Raw genomic sequence first — 24,123 nt, forward strand, 5'->3', positions numbered from 1 at the left:
TCGGTCATGCCAATGAATCTTGCGGCGCGGAGGTGGCTTCCTAAAAATCCTTGGCCAAGGGAATTGTAACACGATTTCAACAAGACCACTCGAAAAGTTTTGCAGTTGGCGATATCTCGGGGCCGAGAAGGGCGGAAGAGAGCTGATACTGAACGTCTAACGCTCGGGCTTCGAGGGTAACGGTGTTGCTTGTTGCCGGCTTTGCTGCTTTAAAAGGGAACAAAAGCAGATGGAAGAAGTTGAAAGGTCTTCCTTCCTTTTGCAGCCTGGAGTCTTGGAGTTCTGGAGTCCTGGGGTCAGCGTCAAGGGTGCCAAGCGGAGACTCCTAATTGGCCAACGAATGAATCCAAGCCACCCTGTAAAACTATATCTCCTTGGAGGACGTGCGCTATCAACTTACCATCAATATCCCTGGACTTGATTCCTAGAAGTTGGAAAATTCTTGGGCAAAATATGACTTTTTTTATTTTTATAAGAGATTGAACTAATGGGAAGCTGCTTGATTGCGCTAGGGTTACCGAGGCCATTAGCGGGCTAGTCGACAAAACCGAGAAGCGAAAAGTGATTTTCTGATTTTTTGATTTTCGCGCCCGCACCCCCCCCTCCCCTCTCCCATACCTCACTAAAAAAAAAAAGTACAGTATATACGCCTTATTCTCGACTACTCCTAGCCCCCCCTTAGCTTGCGTAGTCCGTAAGGCAAATCCCATGGATTACGAGGCATATCTCTATCTCTCTCACTCTCTATATCCTCCGTATTACCTATATTACTCGAATTATCTATATCTCCTTTATTCCCTTCTCCTCTAGTATCCTTACCCTCCTCTGCTATAACCTTCTTCCCCATTGCCTTCTGACCTTATATCTATCTTTATACTCGCTTTCTATATCTTATAGGCAGTTAAGGCTTTAGTATAAAGGGTTTTATAAATACGGAGCGAGGCTTTCCAGACTTGGTAGGATTAGTATTAAGTTAATAGAAAATATAGACTTTACTATTATTATTATATCTATAATTTATATAAGTACTATCGAATTTGCCTTCTATAACTATATAGTATTTAAAAGGGCTTCTTGGCCTCTTCTTATTATTATAAGTAGTATAAGCTTGAGAGAATTCGGTTCTATAAGTATATATTAAGCTTGCCTCTAGATTTGCCTTGCCTTTCTCTAATCCCTTTAGCTTTCTACCCTAGTATAGCTCTATCTCTCTAACTTTAGCCTTATTATTAATTCGCTTTACTACTTTAGTAATATTATTGGATAGTATAAAGAGATTAAAGTATTATTATAAAAGAAGAGGAAGAGGTTATATATAAAAAGGAAGTTATATATAAGGAAAAGGTCGAGAAGCAAAGAGGTTTATTAGTTAAATATATTAATAGAAGAGAATATTATAAACTAAATCTGAATTATTAGAAAATATATTATAAATATTATCTTTTTGCTTATTTATAGCTTTATTACCTTTTTTATTACTTTTGCCTTTACTAGAGCTATTATCTAAAGCTATATTTAATATGTTTTTAATAAAGAAAAGCTTTAATAATAGTATTATATATTAGAATTAAAGTTGTTTTTAAAAGAAGATTAAAGTTAAGGTTAAGGCTAAGATTAAAGCTAGTATAGCTATATCTTTATTATTTATTTTTAGGATATAAAAATATATATTTAATATAATTATTTAAACCCGAATAAATTTATAATAAATAATACCTAAAAATAGAAATATTAGTACTTAATAGCCTTAGGTTAAGTATATTTAAATATTAAAAAAATTATAATTTTAGGTATTATAATTATAAAAATAAAGATATAAATATTTTTTCTTTTACTAATTTATAAAAACTAAGATATACTAATAATAATTAAATTATATTCGACTTATATAATTAGCTAATTTACTTTACTAATTATAAATAATTCGAGGTAATTTAAATCTCTTTAAATTTCTATATATAGTTTATTATACGAACTTCTATATCTTTATATTTAGTAATACTATAATTATAATTTTTAGATAAAAAGAATTCTCTTATTCTAGTATATATAATTATATTTATTTCTTATTTTTTAAATATATAATTATTAAATTAGAAAGGCTTAAGAATTCTAAGTAATACTTTCTTTTAAGAAATATATATCTTTAATAAATAATAAAGTAAATATAGAATTATATTATAATATAATTACTTTATACTAGTAATTTTATTTTCTATAAAACTATAACTTTATTTTATTTTTATTCTAAAACCTTTATTTTTCTTTTATATGTTTTTGATTTTACTATTAATACTAAAAGCTTCTATTCTTTACTAATATCTTCTCTATTAATACCTCTATTAATATTAAGAGCTAGTATTTAATTATTTTATAACCTTTCTTTTCTTCTCTAAACTCCTTTTCTAAATCCCTTCTCTAAATTCCTTCTTCTTTAATACTTCTATTATTAATACTAAGAGCTAGTATCTAATTACCTTATAATCTTCCTCTCTTTCTTCTTCTCTTCTTTCCTTTAAACCCCTCTTTTAAATCCCTTCTTTAAATCCCTCTTCTGAATTCCTTCTCCGAATTCCTTTTCCTTTAATACTTCTATTAATAATACTAAAGCTAGTATCTGACTACTACTTCCGGGTTACTTTTATCTAGAACTCCTATATTATAAGTCTTTAACTTACTTGCTTCTTAGAAAACTAAATTTTAGATTTCTTTTTTCTTTTCTAATATCTTTTTTTCTTCTTTTCTAATACCTCTTATATCTTTAGGCTTTTTAAGAATATTTTTTCTCAAACTTCTAAAAAAGAAGCTAATTCCTATTTAGCTTCTTCAGAACTTTAATACTTCCTTTCTTTCTTTAATACTTATAAAAGCTTTTGGGCTATTACTAAGTACTTTTATTCTTTATCTTAAAATATATACTAATTTATTCTTATAGGAAATAGCTTTTCTTTTTCTAATTTCGATTTCTTTAATATATACTTCTTATCTTTAGGCTATTTAGATATTTCCCTATTTATTTTTATAAAATATATACTAACTTATTTTTTAGTTCTTCTTATTTTATTTTTTCTTTAATATTATTATATATATATCTAGTTAGTACTAGTTCTTATAACCTATAGTTAGGCTTTTTATTTATTAAATATTCGAGTATTTTATTTTATATATTTTACTTTTCTTTTATTATAAATTAGGACTTAAATAGTATTTATCTTAAATATTTATATTCTCGGGTATATAAGATTCCTATAAATCTTTTAGAATTATAAACTAGCCTATTTTAGTTTAGGGAAGCTTTCTTAAAAGTATTTTAGAAGTTATAGTATTTACTATAATTTTTCTCAAAGATTAATATAGTATAAATATTTCTAGTTTATTTTCTTTCTATAAAGTAAACTATTATCCTAAGTCTATATAAAAGTTCTAATTATCTCTCGAGTTAAAATATAAGCATTTTTTATTTCTATTAAATTAGATATAAAGAATAATAGATGCCTTTAGGCTAGACTATAGTACTAGTTAAGTACTAAGATTTCCTATATTTATCTTATAAACTTATAATTTAAGATATATTATATTTAATAAGGCTTTTATATCTAATTACTTTATATTATAATAAAATGTCTTAGTATTATAGTTAGGAGAATTCTATTTTATAATCTTATTTATTACTTATAGATTTTCTAGCTAATAAGTCTTGGCTAATAGCTAAGAAATTTATTAGCTACTTTATCTAAAGCTTCTAGAAGCAGGAAGTTACCCTAATAAAGACTTAGTATTAAAAATGGATTTAACTAATTAATCTAAATAAGAAGTTTATAATAGGAGTTTTTATATCTAAGTAATTTTATATAATAAACTCAAGTTCCTATTTCTGGTTATATAAGTTATAATATATAATAAACTCAAAATTTTCTGGCCTATTAGAGCTTGAATTATTTTTAGAAAAATTAGTAAGCTTTTCTAGATAAACTTATTAAGGCCTTAGTTTTTAAAGATATTAGTTTAGTCTTCTTACTTTTCTTTTAAATAATAGTTTGGCTCTTAGAAATTATATATAAATATTAGAGGAAATAAGGAGATATACTATATATATTTTCTAGATAGATTAAAATAAAACCTATAGGATTCCTATAATATTTATATTAAATTTATAATACTAGCTAGTAAAGACTTTAATAACCTTAATAAGACTTGAATTATAAGCCCGGTCCTTAGATTTCCCGCTTAACTTAAAAATTAAGTAATTTATAATAGGTTACTTATTATAGAATATATTATACTTTTTTCTTAAAAAGTATTAAATACTAGTAATAGTTCGGAAACCCTAAAGCCCTTAAGACTCTTTGTAAGTTTCGGGCTTTGGGGCTTTTCTATAGCTAGCCGATTATATAGAGTCACGTGACTACGCGGGTCCGGTATTAATATAAAGTAATTAGTAACTTTATATATAGATATAGTATGGTTTTTAGTATAGCTAGTCTAATATATTATATATTTATATATAAATACTTATAATTTTATTATTATAATATAATATATCCTTAATATATTCTTAATATAAAAATCTCTTTATAATTCTAGACTTTTAGGAGCCTCCTTTATACTAAAAGTAAAGTATATAATGCGATTTAGGTATTAAACTCAAAAAGTAAAGAATTATAAAGGCTCTAATAATTATAAGACTTTATAAACTTGAGTAGATTTAAGTATTATAAAAGTACTAAATTTAGTAGCCTGACTTTTAAATTATATAAGAACTAATTAAAGAATATTACTTTAAAATATTAATTATAAATTTCAAGTATATATATATTTATAAGAAAATAAAACCCAAAATAGTACTAAGCTAATTATAAGATATAAGAAAAAGTATATTAGATATTAGGCCTATTTTTTCTTAATTATCTTAACTTTAGTAAATATTTATATATAATTTATTAGATCTTATATAATAGATTTATTTAGGAGAAATAAGGTTAATTAGTCTAGGAAGTTTAATAATAATAATTAGATTTCTATCTAGTATAATAAATAAAGTACTAGTAATAGCCCGGATATTTTAGGTTTTATTTATAAAGCTAAAGATATTATACTTATTAATTCTCTATATTTAATAAGGAAAAAAAATAGTATATTTATATTTCTAATATACCTATTACTATAAAATAATACTTATATAATCTATAAGATTAATTATAGTTTCTTTTACTAAAGAAGAGGATAATAAAATTAAAAAAGGATCTAATAGCCTATTACTATTATTATTATTATTATTATTAGAATTAGCTTTAGTAATACTTTTAATAATACTTTCCGTATTATCTTACGGCTTTTAGAAATTAGTAAATAAAGAAGAATTCTAGTATATATAAGTTAATTAAACCTAAAAATAAAAAAAGAATTTATAGAAAAAATAAAGAATAGAAGCTAGAATTAAAGAAAAGAATTATATATATATCTTTATTTATTTACTAGTTTATTAGATCTTTTCTTACTCTTAAAGTCTCATACCTATACTAGTAAGTAATACTTTTCTAGGCTCTTTAGGCCTTTTTAGTCTATTATTTAATTTCCTTAAGTTATTATATCTTCTAAGTATTTTCTAGCTCTTTATAAGTAATTTTAAGATAGAGATCTTTATATAAAGTCTTTTTCTAAGTATTTTCTAGCTTTTTATAAATAATTTTAAGATAAATATCTTTATATAAAATTTTATTCTAATATAAAATAAAGAAAATTATTTAGATATTCTTAGAGCCCAGATATATACTATAGCAGGAAAGATTAAAGATAGTTTAAATAGAACCTAGTAAGATTATAAGTTCCTAGGCTCTTTTATTATTAGGACTAGTATAGAATACTAGTTTATTTATATTATTAATAAATTAATAATAGCAGGTAAGTTTACTAATATAGAAAGAGAAATAAGGAAGTAGCTACTAAGAAACTATATTAGAAAGAATAGAAAAGATTTAATTATTTATTTTAAATTAAAAGCTACTTATTAAAAAAGATTTATTAGAATTTATATAAAGAATCTAGTAAAAGAAATAAGAGAAAACTTATTACCGATTTCTTTAGAAAATTAAATAGTTCTTTATTTAGTTCTCTAATTCTTTATATTATTAAATATCTACTTATAAAGAACTAGTTATAAAATTACGGTTTATAATTCTATAAGACTAGATCCGGCTATATTTTGATTTATAAGATTTTAAAGGGCTTTAGGTAGCCTATTACTAGTATAAGAAATTATAATCTAGATAATAGCCTAAGTAATTCTCGTATTTATAGCCTATTAAGCTTATATAATAATATAAATATTACTAGAAAAGTAATTAGGTTAAGTAATATAGCTTATAATAAAAGGAAATATAAAAGAAAGTAGTTATAGAATTATTAGAATAAGAAAAGCCTAAAGTAAAGTAGAAGAAGCCTAGAATAAAGCAGAAATAGTATCTGGCGGCTATATAGTAATAATAACTAGAGAAATAAGTATAATAGATATTCTTAAAAGAAAAGATATAGGATAAGAATACTAAAAAAAGCTAGAAATCTAAAATATTTCAGATATAAAAGAAGAAACAGATATAGGCAGAATTTCAGAGCTATAAAATTTAAGTTTACTAGTATTATTATTTTAGGTAAGTAAAGTAGTAGTTTTTATATTATATTTATTATTAGTAAATTAATAGAACTCGTAATATTAGATATTATTATACTAGTATTTAGCTACGGGATATATAATATTAGGGCAGGTTTTAAGAAATAATAGTACTATTTTAAGAAATAAGAATTTGAGAATATAGAATATTTATATAATAAATAAACTTAATAATTTTATTAATACTATTCTTAAAAATAAAAATAAAGTTTTAGAAATAATATATTTAATAATAAATAATACTTATTTTAATATATCTAGTTATTTTATAACTAGCTTATTTAATTACCTTATATTATTAGAAGTATTACTAATAAAGGGCCATTTCTAGATATATAATAGTAGTATTATATTTACTAGTTAGTTTCTCGGACTTTTCTAATATTAGTAATTACCCTAAGGCTATATATATTCGGACTATATATTAGAGCTAGTAGTAAGTTTAAATATATAATTAGTTATTATTTCTATTAGTATTTCTTATATAAATATTAGCTATATTTATATTATAAGATATAAGTTTCTAATAATATTACTTTAGTATTTCTCTTAGTAAAAACTTATTAATATCTATATTAGTATATAAATAAACTATTTATATAGAACTATATAAGGTTATATTACTTATCCTAAACTAAATAATTATTAAGGATTATATTATAAAGCTCTATATTTATAAGATAATTCTAGTATTATATTTTAACTAGGGGCCTTATATATAGTCTAAATAGCTTACTAGCTATTATATTAGGCCTAGATTTATCTTTTCTAATTCTATAGATATTTTACAAGTCTATAAACTTATATATCTTGTTTTAAATCCGCTATATATAAAGTACTAGTAAAATAATCCGGTCTTATAAATATTAGTAATTATAATTTCCGGTATAGGCCAGTTCCTAAAAGTAGTTCTATATATACTAATCGGAATTAGTTATATAATCCGGTATTATAATACTAAATCTAATAGCCTTAATAAAAAGTAGTATAATTATTAGTACCTAATACTTTCTCCTAATAATAGAAAGAATAAGAGGCAGATATAGGAAAACGGAATTACTTATATATTACTAGTATAGCTAGCTTTTCTAAAGCTCCTATTACTAGGATTTAATTTACTAATTCTTGGTACTTTTCCTAGAAATAAAGTAGTTCTCTATATATATAACTAATAGATTAGCTATTTGCAAGAATATAAAGTATACTTTAGTAATAAGAGAGAGTTTAGAGCCTTAATTAGCCCTAAAAAAGTAAGGGCAATAGCCTATTTAAGTATAAATCTAAAAATACTACTATATAATTAAATAAATAATCTAATTAAAGATTCTAATATATACCTAGATAATATTATATAAATAAGTATTAATATAAATATATATCTTAATCCCAAATAGTAATAGCTTATTATATCTATTAATTAACTAAATCTAGTCTAGCTCAAGTATAATATATTTTTCTTTCTTAAACTATATCTATTATATTTATAATATAATTATCTCGGGATCCAGGAATTATAATATTATATATAAGCTCTTTTTATAAATAATAAAATATATTAGTAAATAAGGCCCTAATTTTCTAAGCTAGAGCAAAATAGTAAAGTATAAAAAGGCTAACCGGGTTACTAGTAAACCTTATTAATAGAAGTATATATATAAATACTACTATTTATAACTTGTAATTCGCCTATTATTTAGTTTACTTTATAGTATTATAAATAATTATTTATCTGCTACTTACCTGTCTATTATAGTTATATAGTAAATAAGACTAAACTTCTTATATATATAAATAACTCTAGTAATTAAAACTATATAGCTATAATTCTTAAGATTCTTAAGTATTTCTTTATTTATATTTCCTAGATAATATAGAATTATAATCTATATATAAAAAAAAGATATATTTACTATTTAAGTATATACTTAGATATTTTATTCTTATAATTAGTATTTAATTATACGGGTATTAATATTAATTTTCTATAAATTTTTTAATCTTATTATAATTATTTTATAGGAAACATTTATATAAGCCTATTTAATAATAGTATTATAATATAATAAAAGATTTATAAAGTATTATAGTATTTTAATATAATTAAATAAGGTATTAATAATATTAATATATTATAAGTTCAGGCCATATATTATTATTACAAAGCACTTTTAGTAATATAAGTACTAAATTACTAGAGTAATAGTGAGACGTACCCTAAAAATAGAGGGGCAGGTACGTATGGTTGTCAGAAATCAGAAAATCAGAAATCGAAAATCAGAAAATCAAATCTCGCTTCTCTGTTTTGTCGACTAGCTAACTGTGGGCCTCAGTAAGGGTACGCCCAAGGTACTGTGGCGTTGAGGACTCCTCTGAAATCTGAGAGGCATAAGATATCAAAATACGCCGATGGACAGATTATTTGAAGATATTCAGAGCCGTGGCGATCTTCTTGGACTGAGTGAAGTGGGGATGAATATCTTGCTAATATTACAGTATTTCCGTTGTCAATCATACACTTAATTTCAAGGTTCTGAAAGCTATCATCCAACGCGAGCATTCATTCGATGTCATTGTCCCTCCAACTTGATATTCCTGAACCGTGATCTGGGCACTTGCTTATTCCGACTGTGCACGAAGCGAGCCGAGAAGGTGGACCGAGTATTGTAAATCTTTTTGAAAGTTAAGTAGCTAACAACATCAAAAAGCTTAAAAGACTCTCAAGATGTTAATATGAAAGGGATAAATCTTTCGCAGTGGTTGAACTTTTGAAGTGTTTGGGGTGCATTTTCTTCAACAAGCGAAGCGAAGCTCTCCAAACACCAGCTGACTTCAGCTATAAGAGGAGATAATGAGGCATTACCGTATCAACTGCCAAAAAATGCGTTACTACTAGCAGTTACTGGTAATAAGTTTTTCGAAGTCTAAATGTTTCAACTCTGCACACTTTTTCCTGTAAGAGTGAAAACGTCGACGATAAGCAAAGCGAAACCAGAGGAGAGGATACCCCATACTCCTGAGCAGCTCTAGAACTTCTAGTTGTGGGCTTCAACTCTCAATATATCTCAGATTGGCTTGCTCCTATATATTTTAAACGAAGTCCGAATCTTTGCGATAAAGGCAGGTTCAGAACATCGGTGTTTCGTCCCGTGGAATAGGAGTCGAGATCATGTGATATGGCTGACGAATTTCCAGTTGGGTTGTATATATTTAAATAAGCAATTTTGCTATCACTACCAACTCACTGGCTTCGTGGCTGAAAGGTACATCACTTTCCCAAGTACGTTAGCGAATGTCCGGTGGGTGGTTAAGAAGAGAAGTAAGTCCGCAATAAATGCTGGCATTATCTTCCTGGAAATCCAGGGCAGATGTAGGCACACGTAACATAAGACCTTTAAAAGAAGGCGGTGTACCGAACTGTTTTGGTGGTCTGGCTAATATCTTTTTTTACTTTTTTTATTGGTTCTCCGGTCCTGATATCTAGCTATTTTTTATTATTTTATCTTTTTGACATTCAGGGCGTAATTAAGCGAGGACGGTAAGAGATACAATATCGATCTGGCTGGGCAATACGGCATACTGGCACTTTTTCCATGCAACGACATGGAAATCGGGCAAATGAATCATATATTTGTCCATCATGTGGTTTGCTCTCTATCTCGCCCCATTCCCTCCCCTTACTTACCTTTAATGCTCGTGGGCTCTCTCCTAACTTACCGTTTAGCTGACCCTCTCACTTCCACTTCCTTCCTTCTGAGCTACCACAGATTTCGGGGTTCTCGGGGGCTCTCCGCGTTCCTTGCTGTAATATGGGTGGCGCGAATCCTCATTTCCGCTACGTGATAACAACAAACAACCCTAACCTTGAAATAACCCTAGCACCCTCAACGAGTGGGAATTTCGGGATTCTGGCAACGGGAATCGACTCGGCGGGGTCACTTACTTTTATGTCATGCCTCATACCGCTCTCCAGCGGGGTCCCTGGGGTAATATCAAAACCCGGGGGAGCTTTGCTGGAGGGGGGTCGTTCGCTAAATTTCCACCAAAAATTCGGGGTTTTCATTGGCCCTAGACCCGGTGACAGACCTGCCTCCAAACGACAATTGTGGATAGAACGTTATATATCCTAAATTAATTAAGCTATAGATAATTCAATTCGATGCCAATATCGTCGGGGTCCAATAATAATAGAAGCTCAGCCTCTTGTATTTTGTATTCCTCCTCTTGTTTATCATCCAATATCTCGCCGAGGTCCTTGGGCCATTTATGCTCAAGAGGCTGAACATCTGCGTACAAGAGCAATGCTTCGCTATATATAAGACCATAAATATAACAATCGCCAATAAACGAGAATGATCCTCCCTCCACGAAGGCGCGCGGCTTTAAAAACCGTCCATTTCGCTAGGCGAGAGTTTTGAAAATCGCTCACTCGCGTTCAAAAAATCGTAACAAAACTCCCTAAAACTTTAGATAACAAAGCCGTAGGAACAGATACTCTGGCTTCTTCTCTATCACGTAAAGCTTAATTCAACGCATTCGGACTTCGTGGTGCTCCGATGCGCAATTTTCAGAACCTAGAGATTTTGGTGTTCCTTGCCTTAGCGAAAAATGGACGCTTCGTATACTTGGTCTTAAGTTATAGGGTACCGAGCCACCGAAAAGTATACAAACTTCGTCGCCTATCCGTTCAGCTGCCGCCAGGTGCGCCCTGATCGGAAGCGGAAAAACGATTATTCCGGAGGAACACCAAAACCTGAATCTGTATTTACATGTAAACAAATTAATTAAATCATTAATTATACCACAACCACCATGCCAGAAGACACTGTATTTGATTCTACCGATAAAGGAACCCTTCGGCCGAACGAGGATCCAATACGCAAGCAAGGGGATACGTTTAAGCCCATGCAATTACCTAATTGGGATTGGGAAATCACCTTGCCAGAGAACACCTCTCCCGATAATCCCATTATATTATTTACTATGTATTATATACCAGAAATCATTAATTTGATAGTTGAGAAGACGAATTAGTATCTGCGAGAACCTCAAGACGATTCCTGCCCTTACGTATGAGCAAATGACTGGTACCCAACCTGCTCTGGAGAGATTTATCTCTACTTAGCTATTCGGATATATATGACCTTATATATATGTAACGAGATCTCCGATTACTGGAATATAAAGGACTTTACTCCTGATTACCTAATTACAAGCTATATGAGCAGGAACCGCTTCCAGGAGTTGCATATGCATATGAGAATATATGGAGAGAATGTTAAAGGACCATATGCTAAGGTAAGTAAAATGGACGGTTTCTTACCATAATATCGGCTAATATATAGTACTTTAGGTCGAGCCCTTAAGTATACATATTTAAGAGGTTAATTTGGGTATTTGGAAGCCTGGACGGGACTTGGCAATTAATGAGATAATCGTATGATTTGAAGGTCGATCCAAAGAAATAACCACTGTTCCAAACAAGCCCATACCTATAGGATATAAGGTCTGGGGGGCAGCCCAAAGGGGATTCTTACTCGTATGGAACTGGCATATTCCTGGTCAAAAAAATGGGCCTATGGGAGTACGTACTTTACGAGAGCTTGGTGGGACAATTAAGGCTAGAAATGGGGGAAATAAGATACAAGCAGTAGTCCTGCACCTGATTCAAAGGTTACCTAAGCCTCCTAAGAGATCTGGCTACCACGTTTACCTCGATAATCTCTTTGTTTCTACCCGCTTTGTCCAATATGCTCGCTCCCAGGAAGTTGCAATTACTGGGACTTGCAGGACTACTGGTGGGGTTATTAAGGAGCTTCTTGACCTTCAGAAATCAGACAAAAAGGATATAATCCCTTGGGGAGAGACCTATTCTATGTATACGCCTAATAGAGAGGTGTGTTACGTTGGGTGGAAAGATCAAGCCTTTGTTTTAATAATATCTTCCTTTATGTCAGGTAATAAGCGAGTTGAGAGGCTAAGGAAGAGGCCTAAGGAGACTTCTTCTAAGGCAAAGACTGTACGAAAGCCCTTTAGTAAAGAGCCTGTCAAAGTACTCTCGATTCCTGTAATTGCGGACGGATATAATTATTATATAGGGGCTATGGACGAGTTTGATTACTTGACTATCCAGAATACTGGCTTACGGCATGTGAGACGAGGGGGGCACCAAGCACTTGAGCACTGGCTACTTCGTACGGTTCTAATTAATTGCTATTTACTTGCTTTATGTAGCGATATTCCAGAGCCTAGGCAAGTAAGCTTCAGAAGCTAGTAAGACTTTAGAAGGCAGTTAATTAGTACTCTTGTAGCTAAATCCAGGGCTAGTGAGGTTTGTCCAAAGAGAAGAATATCACATATTAGCCAGGGAGCTAGTAATATACCTCCTAGAGTACATGAGCAAGTAAAGCTTGGTAAAAAAGGGAGGTGTATTTGCTATCAGGGGCTCCGGTTTACAGATCGGCCTAAAAAACGAGTTGTACTAGCTCAAATCGCATCGAATCAAGGCAGGGAAAGCACGAGGCATGATTCTATATATGGGTACAAGCAATGCGATATATATCTATGTAAAGATCGTGGTTGTTTTAATGTATTTCATAGATTAAGGTAGAATTAATGCTTTTGATGAGGGAATCCAGCCCTTTGATTGGCCAGAATTGAGCGAAAACTAGTGTGCACGGGCCAGGGCGCACCTGGCGGCAGCTGAACGGATATCTGCCTTCTTATGGGCGAGCCCTATAAAGCCTTGTTCGGTCAGTATCAGCCGGCGATTTGCACAATAGTTCAGTATTATCTTTATTGCCTCTGACGCCGCGGCGTCTTCGAGTTCTTCTTGTTAATCTCTGGACATAAGAGCCTTTGTATTGACTGGCCAATGTGTGAGCTTAGAATTATGGTCGAAGACAGGCGCCTATAGGGTAAAACCCGCCAGTTGCACTGCAAAGAGTGCTTTCCTGATATTCTCGCCAGTATACTTGTATTTTCCGTCAAGCGTTATACTATTAGCTAAGCGGCGCCACCCTTTATCCTTTAAAAGGATCTCTTCAAAGCTGTCGGGGGCTGGCACTTTGGGATACCTATACTCATCTAGTATGAGACAAGGGCTCGATACAGCAACGATCCGATCGAATCTTACCCCACCTATTCCGATTGACCCAGGATCAGCAGTATTTTGCAAGACTCTTTTCCTTTTAAATCCACTGGTATAGAACCTAGGATTTCCGTCAGTGTTGCGCTCAGCTATAAACTGACGTACTGGAAGTCGCCAGTCGGGGACCCATAACAGTAACTCGACGCCAGAGTTGGGGGAATATGCTGCACTGAGAATATCGAGACCCGGCCACCAGATCTTGATCGAGTTTGAATTTCTTGGAGCTGATTCTTCTGACGGTAAAGCCAGTTTGGGGTCGAGCAAATCCTCAGTCAAAGCCTCAACTTCATCACCCTTTTCTGCTCCTTCTCCTCCTTCTCCTTCAGTATTCATTAGAAGTGCTATGGTCACATCTCGGAAAGCGTGCTCAGTGCTTTTGCGGTAGTCAGGGCGAAAACCCTCTAAGTCCTTCTCATTCGAAATTCCCACATACCCAAACACTTTATCTCGAGGATCTGTAGCTTGTAATTCTCGTCTAGCAGTGTGTCAAATGAATAGATTAGATTAGAATACTGGCTAGTAATCTAATCTATTCATCAAAAATACCCATTAATTATATTCTAATCAGATTCTAATTAAGGTAATCATGAATATTCATGAATATTTTGATTACTATACACGTGACTATTGCACGTGATATACTAACCTAATTAGGTATGGCTCCCGATCTAGCATCGTCTTTGCAAGGCTTTCGACCCACTAATTAGGCAGCGAGGTGGCGCTAAGGCGACACTAGAGCGGGATCTCTACTTAATTAGGCCAGCGTATCACGTGCCATAGTCACGTGCAGAGTAATCAAAGTATTCATGAATATTCATGATTATATATTCTAATCTAATCAAATTATTTAAGCATTGCGGTAATTATATTCTATTCAAGCTAATCATGAATATTCATGAATATTCGGAATACCTTGATTACTTTTTTGACACACTGTCGTCTAGCGACCAGAATATTGGTTAGGGAATTTTTCGAATAATTGGGCTTGAGGGAATGTTGCTCTTCTTGTAGAGTCCCTCCTGCAACAATGATCGCTACAGAGCATAAATGCGTTTGTCGAAGAGACAATCTCTTGTAGAGTCCAAGCTCGAGTAAGCCAAGGGTTTTACAAAAGCCTTCCAAATTCTCGGAGCTCTTGTGACCCTTTGGTCGGTAGATCTGCACCCTCGGGCGCTTCCAAGCTACTTGTCTTCGAAGATGAAAGTTGGTCAAAGCTGCCATCCTCCCAGCAGGCTCTGCTGCAGCTAACTTCTTGATCGCACCGATTGCAAATGGAAGCCCATCCCAAGACTTACCCAGCCATACAATGGTCGCGGCGGCGTTTTCGTAAATCTGACGCATCATTTGGACTTGGTGGTTCTTCTCGTCCACATCTTTCTGGTTGATGCAGAGTGCACGTTCTTAATGAGAGAGGCCAGCAAGTCCCGCTCCCAGCAGAACCTCGGCATACTAAAAGCCTTCCACCCAATGGGGCTGTCAGGAGGCCTGGTGGGCTGTCTAGTACTGTGATTAATCTTAATTAAGTATGCACTACCCGTATAAACCTAGTAAGCTCGCCTCGCGAATTGCTTCCTCTACTACTTTACATCCTCAGTGTAACGGGACAGGCGATCACTGGCTAGAGTAGAGGCATATGGAGTGCATATAATAGACTGGATAGGATCAAGCTATAGGCCTACCACGAAGGAAACAAAGAAGATAGAGAAGAAGAGAAGAGAAGGATAGGTGGTCAGCCCCTATATGCAAAATAAGATTATGCTCTGCGTTGGACCCGGCCCTAGTCAGAGGGCCAGCTTTGGCAGGAGAGCCGCGCACGTGCCACGCACATGACCAGCCGTCACACCCTGTATACCAAGTATATATAAGACGCATCGTCTCCCCCCCCCCTCCTCTTCTTCTCTCCTCAGCTTTAGATCTTTTGTCTATAAGTAATATCTAGGAGATCCGGACACCACATCACAACCGACTTATCCCGTGCCAACGTCTCTTACGAGACCTAGTGGTTTTCAACGGTTTTTGACATTATTTGAGAATATGGTTTAAGGATTTAAGCGTTTTAGGTCGCTTCTTATATATGTTTTATCTTAAAGAGCATTGTCAAACTAGATAGGAACTAGTTTTGCTCTGTGCAAATCCCGTAGTTTAATAACATCTGTCCAACGACAACAAATCCCCCGATCGATGGAACCCCATAAAATAGAGTCCCAAATAATAGGTTGAAGATTCTGATACTCTCTGTACCTCTCTCAATAGAGTAACTTGGGATAACTCGTCTTAGGAAATCCAGGGCGTTACTTTAGTTTCTGTTAGTGATGGGCTATACCTTGCAGATAGAGCGAGAAGAAACATACCCAGCCACAAACCCCATTATATACCAGACCATTAGCCAGCTTCGTTGAGCATGGGTACTCTGTTCCTTGCGGAAGTGGGTAAGACCTCCGATAACAGCGATGATGATTACCCTATTAAGACATGCTGCAGCAGCTACTCTGACGTCAGGCAGTCCCCGCAGTTGGAGTTTGCTGTTCTTTACAGCAACTTTAATACGACCTTGAGTTGAATAATGTCAGCTACTTAATCAAGTTGGCGATAGCCTGCACTCACTCTCGTCCATTATGTCGCTCTCAGAAATGGACCGCTGGAATCGTGAGCAAGATGGAAAGAGGAATAATGGCGAAGTGTCATCGGTATTGCTGGGTTCTGGTTCCTGTTCTGGTGGTAGAACTGTATAGACGCGGGTCGAAAGCTCCACCCCTTCATTTCGAAGAGAAACTCTTATGGGCGTTTGAGATTCCCTTGCCTCAACTTCTATCTCGGGAGTAGACTTCTCGGCTGGAGTAGACTTGTCGGCTGGAGTAGATATCTCGGCTGGAGTTGGACTCGAAAGGGGTGGAGAGTCGTTTGGCACGCTTATAATCGCGATATCTATCCCTGAAAGAGAGTCTGGGCTTAATCTTCCAACTACTCCATCAAATCGTGCTCCATGACGAATTGCTTCATCCATTACCTCGTTGTGTACCATAAACAGGGTTGAATATGAAGGGGTCGTCAAAGCACTCATGAGATTCACTAGAGACATTATGGCATATGGGATAACTGTCAATCCAAAGGCTGCGTATCCATATGTATTAATCTGAGCTCTACGAGTGGTTTGAACCAATGTAACAGTTGCATATGTGAATTGCAATACGGCTATCAAAGCTGAAGGAAAGCTGTAGGAGGAAGAAACAACTGTCGATTTCGCAGTAGATTCTGTCGAAGGACCCTCAATTTCAGTATCTCTAGGGACAATGGCTAGAGCATAAAATTCGACTCCCTCCTTGAGATCGTAACTTCCATGGATGGTTCTTGAATCTAGAGATTCCATAGAATCAGAGAATGACCAGTAACTGCATCGGTCGGATATCCACGGCGGTTTGTATATTTTCAACTTGCTGCGTATTTCTGGCTCAGGATCTGGACTGCCAATAGCCGGAGTCAGCGCATCATAACGTGGTAGGGACGCATGAGAGAGAACGACGGAGCAGCTTACGAGGTTCCAACCTTCACCCCCTGCTGGCTATGGGCTGTTGATAGCCTCTCAATCCTAGGTGCAGACGAGTGGTCTTCCAACTTTCTCAGATCCGGATCTTCCAAACATCGATTTCTCGCTATAACGTCCTTGATGACGTCTCCGTCACGCGGCCGCCAGTTCGCTATTCTAACTAACATACACAGTGCCCCCGAAGCAGCCGCGGTTCTATAATCAGGCGCAGACATCGCGGCTTTCCAGAGCGCCTTAAGGCTGAAGCCTCGTCCATAGAACGTCCCTAGACGCATGATGCTGTTGAGGCCTCGGAGTAGGCCAGATGTAGGCAAGAGCAAAGCTCCTAGCATAGCAAGGAGTGTAGACGTGCCTCCCTCGCCGGGGTAGGCTTTCACAGTCGCAGCGTGTGCGATATAGTTACCAAGGAAAAACGCGGCGACATCTGACCACTTTGTCGGAGTACAAGATAGGCGAGGATCGCCGTGATTTGTGGCATTGGAACGTGGTACGAGCTGCGGTGCAGGGAGAGCCGCCACAGTGGTGATGCAGAATAAGATAGCAATAACGGATGAACTCATGTTGGTGGATGACTACGCGGTCAAGGTTGCTAAAAAGTCTGTACATAAAAATGACTGGGGCTGAAAGGTGGGGATACAGTCGGTCCGATCCAAAAGCGACAAAAAAAAATAAAAACCACCACAATACTAATTGATATAAATCGTATTAATTAAAACTATACTATATACTATAGGAATTAATTCTATGTTCTCAAAATTATAATATCTTTATTATTAAGGAAGTTATAATGCACGTGATTAAGCGAGCAAATATTTTTGCGTTTTGTATGGTCGTTTTTTTACTTTGGTTGTCACGTGACTGCCCCCCTCAGTTGACCGCTCTTCTATAATTATATTAATATCTTAACAACCACAAACCCAATTCAGTGCCCCTTTTGTATACTTCCAATGGCTACCTCTGTGAGCCTTCAGAAACGCAAGCGAGCTGATTCGACTCTTGATTCAATTACAGTTCTCACCATAGCTGAAGAAGCTGCAATCCAAGCATCTATTGACGAACGGCATGGGAAACCCTCTAATATAGAGGACGATTCTGATGAATCAGATATTGAACAAAACAACGAAGTAGAGCTTGAAGATTCGACTCTCTTTTGGGCTCAGCGAAAGCTTATTATTAGTGGTAATGAGACGATTATTTTGGAGAAGCCTACATTCGCACAGCGAGAGCAAAGACTCACAGAGCAGGCTAGTAAGTTTCTTATCTTATTTTATTATAATATAAGTATACTAATATTATTTCTAGCTTCCAGAGGCTCGTATATTTCCAAATTAATAAAGGAATCAGCAAAGCCATTGAGAACTTAACAAAAACATGCACATGATCAGAGGGCAAAAGATGCTCAAGTCACAGAGCAATCTAGTAGGCTTAAGACCCCTATAATCGTACTATCTTTTAAATAAAAGAAGCTATAATTCGACATTATTAGGAGGTCAATTGATATTCCTAGGGATATGTAATTAAGGGAAGAGCAAAGGCTTGAAGATAAAGATGATGGAATAAACGAGCTACTTTTGGATGCCCTTATTGGAAACGCTTGCGGAGATGACGAAGCTCTAGACGTACGAATGACTTACCAAGAAGTCCTTGACGATGTGGATATTAAGCTAGCTCAAACCAAAGAGCTATATACTCCACGTATAATCGCTGACTTACACTTACTCCGGCAATATACCCAACAGCTTCTAAAGCTAGGGCAATATCGACTTGGAAGGGTTAATGCATCGCTCTTAGTAGCTTCCAGTAATCACCGCTTGAACGATGGAAAGACACTAGCTCGGCGAATTAGGGGGCTATTTAATTACTATCGACAGTGGCATGGCATTCCCCAAGAAACTAGGGGTGGTAAAAGAGAGGGTGCCTCTTATCTGGACAACGAGGATATTTTTTTAGCCTGCCGTACTTGGTTAATTAATCAAGAGCTTGGAACGATATCACCAAACGATTTCCTGAATGCCGTTAATCAGGAGATTTTACCTCGATTATTATCGATAATGGAAAAGCCTATCGCCCGCAGTACAGCTTACTTATGGCTCCCTAGGCTCGGCTTTTATCGCCATGAGACTAAGAAAGGGCTTTATGTGGATGGACACGAACGCCCTGATGTGATTAAGTATCGTCAAGAGATGTTTTTACCCTTAATGAAGGAGCTTTTATCATATATAGTTCAATACGAGGAGGATGAAGCTGGTACGTGGCATACGATTCAACCTTTACTTCCAATTGGAGTTTAGGTACACGTAATGTACTTCCACGATGAGAGCTGTTTCCATGGATTTGACTATAAAAAGAGCCTCTGGCTAGCAGATAATCAGCAAAAAATGCCCGGAAAGAGCAAAGGGAGGCTAATTCACGATTCTGAATTTATAGGCCCTGAGGGGCGTATTAGGGTACCAAATGATAAAGGCATTTTTATCCCGGACGATCCTAATTTGGATGCCCGTCAAATTATATATCCAGGCTCAAATGGGGACCCCTGGTGGGATACAAAACAGCTACTGGTACAGATTACTAGGACGCTCGATATATTTGAACAGAAGCACCCAAACTGTATAGCTGTTCTAATATTTGATCAGTCTTCTGCACACGCTTCGCATGGCGAAGGTGCACTGAACGCCTTTGGTATGAATAAGGGATCAGGGGGGGTTAAAAAGGGTAATATTAAGGCCTATGGAAGGGATACGTACTTTCCACCAGAGTGTACGATTCCGGGGTTACAGGGCACTATTCAAGTCCTTTGGCAACTTAATTCGAATGGAGAAAGAGAGCCTAAGGGCGTGGAACAGATTCTCATTGAGCGAGGTTGCAATATCCCTGGCTTAAGATTTAAGTGTCCAAAGGGTACTAAGTGTACTGCACCCCTTGAATACCCTCCCGCTATCAAACAAACGTGCTGTTTAGCTCGTATACTATCAAATCACCAAGACTTCTTTGAAGAGAAGTCCCAAGTTGAAGAGCTTATTACAGATCGGGGACATAAGGCTGTGTTTTTACCGAAGTTCCACTGCGAAATCAACCCAATTGAGATGTACTGGGGGTATAGCAAAACTCGATATCGTCAAGTAAAGAAGACTAGCTTCCCAGATGCCAAGATTAAGGTAGTAGAGGCACTTGAAGCTTGTTCGATTGAGACTATACGGAGGTTTTGCAACCGTACGTTCCGCTGGATGGATGCATATCGGAAGGGATTAAGTATTAAACAAGCTGCTTGGTGTGTACGGAAGCAAAAACGCCATAGAACGATATCTAAAAAGGTAATGGATGAATGGGATAATATGCAAAAGTAAGGGAAAGAAGGTAGCTAAGTAATAAGTAAGGTTTATGGATTTAGTTCGGCCAAAAATTAGCTTAAAACCTGTATAATTAGGGACCTACTATATATATAATATATATAGTACCAGAAAAAGCTATATTTAGTATTTAGGAAGGCTTACTTGAGCTTATAGGGCTTAATTATTATTATTATATTAATAATAAGGCTGGTGAGATGCCGCGATCTCCCCCTGAAGCCCGGGCTCACGTGACCTTAGCGAGCAAATATTTTTGCGTTTTGTATAGGGAAAAATCAAAAAAGTAAAAAGGGTCCGTGCACTTTAAGCCTCGATTATTAATGAACTACAAATTATATTAAAAATCTAATTAATAGGTATTTTTCGCCTGGTTCTATTCTATAATCGCATCACTTAGTATAAATTAATTAGGGTTGTGGTTAAAAAGTTATTATGGGCGTAAAAGAGCGACCGTTTTGTCGCTTTTGGATCGGACCGACTGTAGACTTATATCTGGGGAAAAAAAGGACGAGGCTCGGAGGCTAGCATTCAGCTTTCCCGCATGCCGATTTCAGCTCAGCCAGCCACATATAGCCATTGGCGCTCCCATGACTCTCCCATTGGGGACCTCTGCATCAATATAAAATCTGGCCAATGGCCAATGATAGCACTCACCTCGACTTGTGTTCAGAGAGATGCAGGGATCGGGAAAAGGTAAGGAAACTCGTAAGATGCGATTTTAGTGCGGTCAGGGGAATCGCTGTAAAAGGGAAGGGGGTAGAGCTTGTTGAAATTAGGGGCCTCAGGCCCCTAATAGGCTTAGTAAGCCCTGGAACCGAACGCCATGGGGTTGTGCACTAGCTTAATACCCTGTCCAGCTGGAATACCCTGTCCAGCTGGAATACCCTGTCCAGCTGGAATACCCTGTATAGCTGGAATACCCTATATAGCTGGAATCGGTTCAGCTGGCATAGGGATTTAGTACATGTGATTTAGGGGGTTCAGGGCTATATATACGAGCTACTTACTACTATAGAACAGTAGTTAATTCAGTATTATTTACTTGGTTTATATTGCAAGCACGTGACCCTAGCTTTATTACTTAGCTAGTTTAATAGGTTATGAGTACCGGAAGCTACCTCTATACCCTATATCTAGTATATCAAAAAAATAATTAAGGTAATTAATTATATTTAATTAAATCAAGTAAATAATTAACTATAATTTAATTATTAACTTTTTAAAAAAATTAATTATTAGAAAAATTATAATTAAATATAGTTAATTATTTCTAGTTATTACGTGAAATCTATATAAAAGTTATATAAGTAATAAATTTTCTTCTTTTTCTTTAAATAATATATAACTAAAATATAAAGAAAATAAAAGTTAATTAATTTCCAAAAAAGAGAGAAAAAGAATAAAGTAATATATATATGAATTATTTGCTCTAGATATTATATAACTATATTCCTGTAACTAGAGAAGTTAAAGCCCCTATTATAGTACTTATTTATAAAGATAAGTAAAGCGAATAAAGGCGGGATATTAGCTATTAAGCCTATAATAATATAATAATATCTAAATTAGAATAAAATATATTTTACTTTTATATTATAATACTTATATTATTATTATAGTTATATATAATAATATATAATATAATAATTAATTATAATTTAATTATTAGCTAATAGTTATAATTAATTAAATTAATTAATATATTATCTATATCTATATATTATAGATTACTAAATTAACTTATTTATATTTACTAGAAATATTTTTTAGAGAATACTATAAAAAACGACTTTAATATAGAAAAGTCTCGGATTACTAGACTTATAAAACCTAATTATAAGCTTTGAAATATTTAGATATATAGGGTTTTAATTAATTAAAGCCTATAGAATATAGTTAGCCTAGAAATAGAAACTATTATTATAGAACCGGGTTCTATAAAGAGTTCTAATTCTAGAAATAGAAGTAATTTTAAAGCTATAGGGCCTTTTAGTAATTATATAGAAATAAAGAATATTAAAGCAAATATTATAATTATAAGTTTATATATTTAGGGAATCTTATAATATATATTACTTTTTAGAATAATATAAGAAGGAAACTATAATAAGACAAAAACCTATATAAAGTATACTAGAATATAAAACATAACTTAATAATAAATTAAAAGTATAAATAGTAAAGTATAAATAATATATAATATATAAAAGCTTAATTAATTAAATACTAAAAAGGAATTATTTTTTAGAACTATAAAAAACTAGCTTTCTTATATAATTCCTATAAGTTATATATAAAAGGCTATAGCCTTTACTATATAACTAAAACCTTAAAACTACTAAAATAATATAATTTTTAGAGAATATAGCCTGCTATACTATATCCGATCCCCTATTTATTTATACTTATTCCCTAAATACTAAAACTAATAGAAAAATCCTATTTAGAATCTAAAATAATAAAATAATTAGAATTCTTTTTTATTAGCTAATTTTATTTCTCTTTAATATATCTAAAATAAAATCTATTACTCTTAAATAATCTTATTTTATATTTCTAAACTTATTTAAAAAATAATCCGAATTCGTTTAGCTATATTCTTATATTAAATCCGATATAATTCTTTATATTAATTAATATTTGCCTTTAACTATTATTTAATTTCTGCTTTTACTACTAGATATTAAGGAGATTTATTATAGTAAATTATATTATAAATTATACTAATATATTTCAAATAAATAGCTTCTTCGAATTTTATATTATTTATAGTATTTTTAAATCAATCTTTAATAAAAAGAGAAAGCTCTAGATAAGAGGCTTTAATAATCTTATAAAAGACTTTATTTTTATATATTTTATTTTTAATAATAACTAGATTTATTAGAATTATAATAAAAGACCTATTAAATAGCAAATTATTATTAAGCTATTCTTTAGCTTTTATATTATTCGAGAATTATTACTTATTTATAATTTCAGATTTATAAATTATTTAGCTAAAGGTATTTATTTATCTAGTTAAATAAACTATATTTAAAATCTTTTCTTCTATTACCTTTAATAAATATTCGCTTATTTCCTTAATTATTTCTAGCTTAAAATTATTAGAAATAGAAAAGTAATTAATATTTTTAAAAAACTTCTTATTAAAAATAATAGCCTTTTTATAATTTATAAGAAAAATATAACTAATATTCTAATACTTTTTACTAAAATAGAATTCGCTATTTAGAGCTTTAATAATAGCTAGATCTTTAATATTATCTTTATATTAATTATAATTAATATTTCTAAAAATATAGTATTAGGCTAGTTAAGAGTAAATAATTAGATAAATAAGATATTTATTTAATACCTTATAAAATCCGAGCTATATTAATAGATCTATTATTAAGAATTAAGAAGCTAAGGTAAA

General features: G+C 33.2%; 1 protein-coding gene across 1 annotated transcript; it reads left to right on the forward strand.

Moving 5' to 3' along the window:
- Nucleotides 1-12,107: 12,107 nt before the first annotated feature.
- Nucleotides 12,108-12,938, forward strand: K444DRAFT_549581 (uncharacterized protein; the record flags this gene model as incomplete). Its single annotated transcript, XM_024876470.1, has 1 exon — nt 12,108-12,938. A coding segment is annotated over one exon (831 nt), but the record flags the coding sequence as incomplete, so codon positions are not given.
- Between the last annotated feature and the right edge of the window lie 11,185 nt (nt 12,939-24,123).

Source organism: Hyaloscypha bicolor (genome assembly GCF_002865645.1).
Source record: "Hyaloscypha bicolor E unplaced genomic scaffold K444scaffold_191, whole genome shotgun sequence".
In the NCBI taxonomy this organism is placed as follows: domain Eukaryota; kingdom Fungi; phylum Ascomycota; class Leotiomycetes; order Helotiales; family Hyaloscyphaceae; genus Hyaloscypha; species Hyaloscypha bicolor.